Here is a 3,895-nt window from a genome sequence, read left to right on the forward strand (position 1 = left end):
ACTACACAATGTAAAAGTAAACAATACATCTTTGTCTGCCATTTAGTCTCTAAGTAGCTATTTATCTGGTGTGGCAAGTCCTTCAACCTGTCCCCTCTCCTTGAGGGAAATGCATCTGTTAACACCAAGTGAATTTGGGAAAATGCTACAAGAGATTGGCAATACAGAGACAGATGATTATCTAAATGCCTTTGGAATGGTTAGTGACAGTGATGTGTGTGAACGTGATGAAAATAACATTGACAATCAGGATACCTAAGTGCAGAAATCACAGTACCACCACTAATGTACATCATACATCAGCAATTCTTCTTATTTGTTTGTAAGATAAACCAATCCAAATCCCCTATTGGATTCCTATTGGAATTTGGTAATGTCACTGGGGTGGGGGGCAATCCAAACAATCAACATTCACCATATTTCTATGGAAAGAACAACCCATCCCTGATAAGACATGACAGACTGAGAGCTTGATGGTTGGAGAGATGTAGATTGTGTGATATTCATGTGCTGTGGAAGGGCATCTCTTCATTATCAAATCATGGATAATTCATCCTACTGAACAGCTATGGCATATTCATAGAAGAATGTGGATTCTAAGCTGTGAGATGATGTGGTTTAGAGGCCAGTTCCTTTCCACCCTAACTTTGATCCCTCAATGCCAGTCAAAGTATTTACTCAAAGCTGTGTCAACTATGAGGGGTCAACTACTGCAAAATTGGAACCTTGTAATTGCAAATCCAGCCCTCAACCAGTGGGTTTATGACACCTCTATTGTAACTTCTGTGATGTGGATTCGATCAAAGGACCACAAGAGTCAGAGTCCAAATATGTAATTTTAATTTTCAAAGTTGGTTCCTATAAGAGAATAGGGGACATATTCACTGAGGAACATGAATACTAAGCTGTGGAATGATGTGGTAGAGTGGCAGTTCCCTTCTGCCTTGCCCTTGACTCAAGCATGCTAAATGCCAGTACTTACCAGGGCGTGAACCCAGGACCTTGCAATTGCAAATCAACCATTATACCATTGAGTTATGGCACCTCCAATATACATATATATCCATATATAGCTACATACATATATATATGTGTGTATACATATATATATATATATATATATATATATATATATATATATATATATATATATACACACACACACATATACATATACAAGTTTAAGTTGGCAGGGCTGTCTTTTCCTGTAATAAACATGTAGCTTATTACTCTTTGGTCTTTCCACCCTGCCGGCTCTAGCCCACTGCACCAGGCAAATGCCAGGCACAAAGCCTTGTGAGCTACTGCCCTATGTTCACAGCCACACTGCCAGCTCTAGCCCACCGTGCTAGGCAAATGCTAGATACTAAGTCACCCAAGCCTTGACGTGCCACACTCACAGATACATACATATACAAAGTTATATATCCATTATTTTCATTCACAAACTTTGTTTTCTGCTGACAGTCATTGCATTTCAGATATGGCAGTGAATTTTTTTTTTCTGGTGTATAAAAGTGAGCTCTTCAAATACCAAAGATCAAACGTTGCCATAGTTAGCAATGAAAAATCATGCAATTGAGGGCATGAGTAAGCTTTGTGGTTCCTAAGAATTAACCTCATATGGATGGGCACACCTATAGCCATCATGGAAAACCTACTCAGGTATGGCGAGTGGGCAGGACTGGCTGTACACAGTGAACGCCCCAGTGGAAAGGCTAGATGGATGCCAGTAGTTGGCGGAATGAGTGCCACACACCAAATTCTGGCACCGTCAGTATAGGGTTAAGAAAACACTTTTACCTTTAAAAAATAACTGATAATGGTAAAAAGAATGAAAATGTTAGCTGAAGCTGAGGTTACCAAAGGTAAAGGGTCAATTTCACATTTTGATTCACTGCAATTAACAGACATGGTAATTCAGTCTTCTGGTACTACATGGCAGGCATAAGGCAAGGAATGACAGATAGTGCTTGATTACCCATACACTCTTTCTAGTCACTTATATCCTGCAAGGACACCCATGAAACAAAACATTATACTGCCTAACCCAACCTTCCCTCAGGTACATAATATCAAGTGAGCTGCCACAGATGGGTCACCTATTAATAAAGAAATTAAGCCTATGGAAATTAAAGTCTGACAGCAATAATTCCTAGTCCATGTTCCATAACGTACAGATATATACCTATGGTATATGTTACATGAGATTTTTATATCATAAGTATTGTGTTTTAAAAACCAACTCAAAATGGTGTATATCTTTTGTCATTCTAAAAAATAACTGGGTCTAAGTAAAAATGTACCTCTCTTTACTTACTGCACGGGCACATCTGATTGAAAACAAAAAGTATATGGGAAAGTTTAAAGGAACAAACAGCCATTTGCAACTGAATTGAGGGCCAGATGGCTGATGTATGTTTCAAAAGGTAATAGAATAAGTTGAAGAAAGGTTCAGCATTTTAGTGACCACATACATTTTCTTCAATCTCATTTCCTTTTCTGAGTATCAATTTAAAAAAAGCCTGACCTACAATATTGCTAGTATATCAAGTCCTTTCCTTCTATCAGTACCAATAGATTGCCTGCTAAGCATGGGGCTAAACTTCTTCAGTGGTAACTGTTTAGAATAGGACCCCAAGGGATTCCTTAACTGACTATAAATTACTAGGGAAGTTGAGAAGTACTATCTTGCCAGATAAAACATGATGGAAGTTTGTTTGCCTTTACTGGATTACAAGCTAAGAGGCCATGGGTTCCCTAAAAAAGATCTGAAGATAAGCTATTTGTGGCCTTACCTTCACTTAGTTTTACGCACCCTCAAGGGTCATTATAATCTATTCTGAACATCTAACTTCTTATTTCCACATCAGAAGAGTACATACTGAAGTTATACAGAAAATATACTTTTAATGTATTATAAATGCAATTAGTTTTATGCTACACTAAATGTATTACAGCATATGGGTAATTGAAGTTAAACCCTTTCTAGTAATCTAAAAAATATGTTTCTAAGACCATAACTTTAAGCATTAGTTTTATTTATTTTCCCTTCCAATCTCTTCACTTTGTATGAACACTGCACACTAGAGCCAATACCCAGCAAATCTGATTTTCAAGTCTCTTCAATGAACTGGATTAAATGAAACTTTGATAAAATAACAAGCTGCAACAAACTGTATATTTACTATTAACAGATCTACGCAGTGAGAATTACATCAGTATGTGTCATGCACTAACCTAATGAGGTGCGAGGTGAAGCAGGGTACAGTGTGGTGACCCGATGCCAAGACTGGGGCACCAACAGCTCTACCACCGTTTGCGTACAACGCAGATCTCCTCCCCAAAAGTCCCCCATCTAAAAATAGTCTCCTGTGACTTAGTAGGATCTTCCTGATGACGACATTACATGGATTCATGCTATGACAATACTGCGTGCACGAATCAGGGTGGATTCAATGGCAGACAACCTCATCAACACGCCGTTCCGTAGACTTTAGTTGTTGTTTATATCGATCAGCTGATGAGAAACAGCTGACAAGAGTTACCGCATAGGGTTTATGTTGCGCTGTATCATTATATATATATATATATATATATATATATATATATATATATATATATATATATATATATATATATATATATATATATATTTGTATAAATATATATATATATAATGATGTACGACTTTTTTGGTCATTCGATAATGGGTAATATCGTGTTTAAAGCTGCGGCAGTGCATGCTAATTATTTTTTCGACTATAAAACTGCATAATGCGCACGTTCTAATTAAGGAAAAGGAAAATTGGTAAATCATTACCAAAAGTTAACATACTACACTTAATTTTGTCCGCCGTTATGTAACACTGGTTATATCAGTTCTTATGGAATA

At 37.1% G+C, this 3,895-nt stretch overlaps 1 protein-coding gene across 2 annotated transcripts in view; it reads right to left on the reverse strand.

Moving 5' to 3' along the window:
- LOC125029171 (malonyl-CoA decarboxylase, mitochondrial-like) overlaps window positions 1–3,552 on the reverse strand; it is a 21,040-nt gene extending 17,488 nt beyond the window's left edge. The window contains exon 1 of one of the 2 annotated variants that reach the window (XM_047619022.1): window positions 3,471–3,552. In XM_047619022.1, coding sequence (XP_047474978.1) covers window positions 3,471–3,475 — 5 coding nt within the window. In that variant the 5' untranslated portion in view covers window positions 3,476–3,552. Of the gene's footprint in view, window positions 1–3,240 lie in introns of both variants that reach the window. The other variant, XM_047619021.1, reaches the window with a different exon arrangement.
- Window positions 3,553–3,895: the final 343 nt, after the last annotated feature.

The sequence above is a fragment of the Penaeus chinensis genome, chromosome 9 (assembly GCF_019202785.1).
Source record: "Penaeus chinensis breed Huanghai No. 1 chromosome 9, ASM1920278v2, whole genome shotgun sequence".
Classification (NCBI taxonomy): Eukaryota; Metazoa; Arthropoda; class Malacostraca; order Decapoda; family Penaeidae; genus Penaeus; species Penaeus chinensis.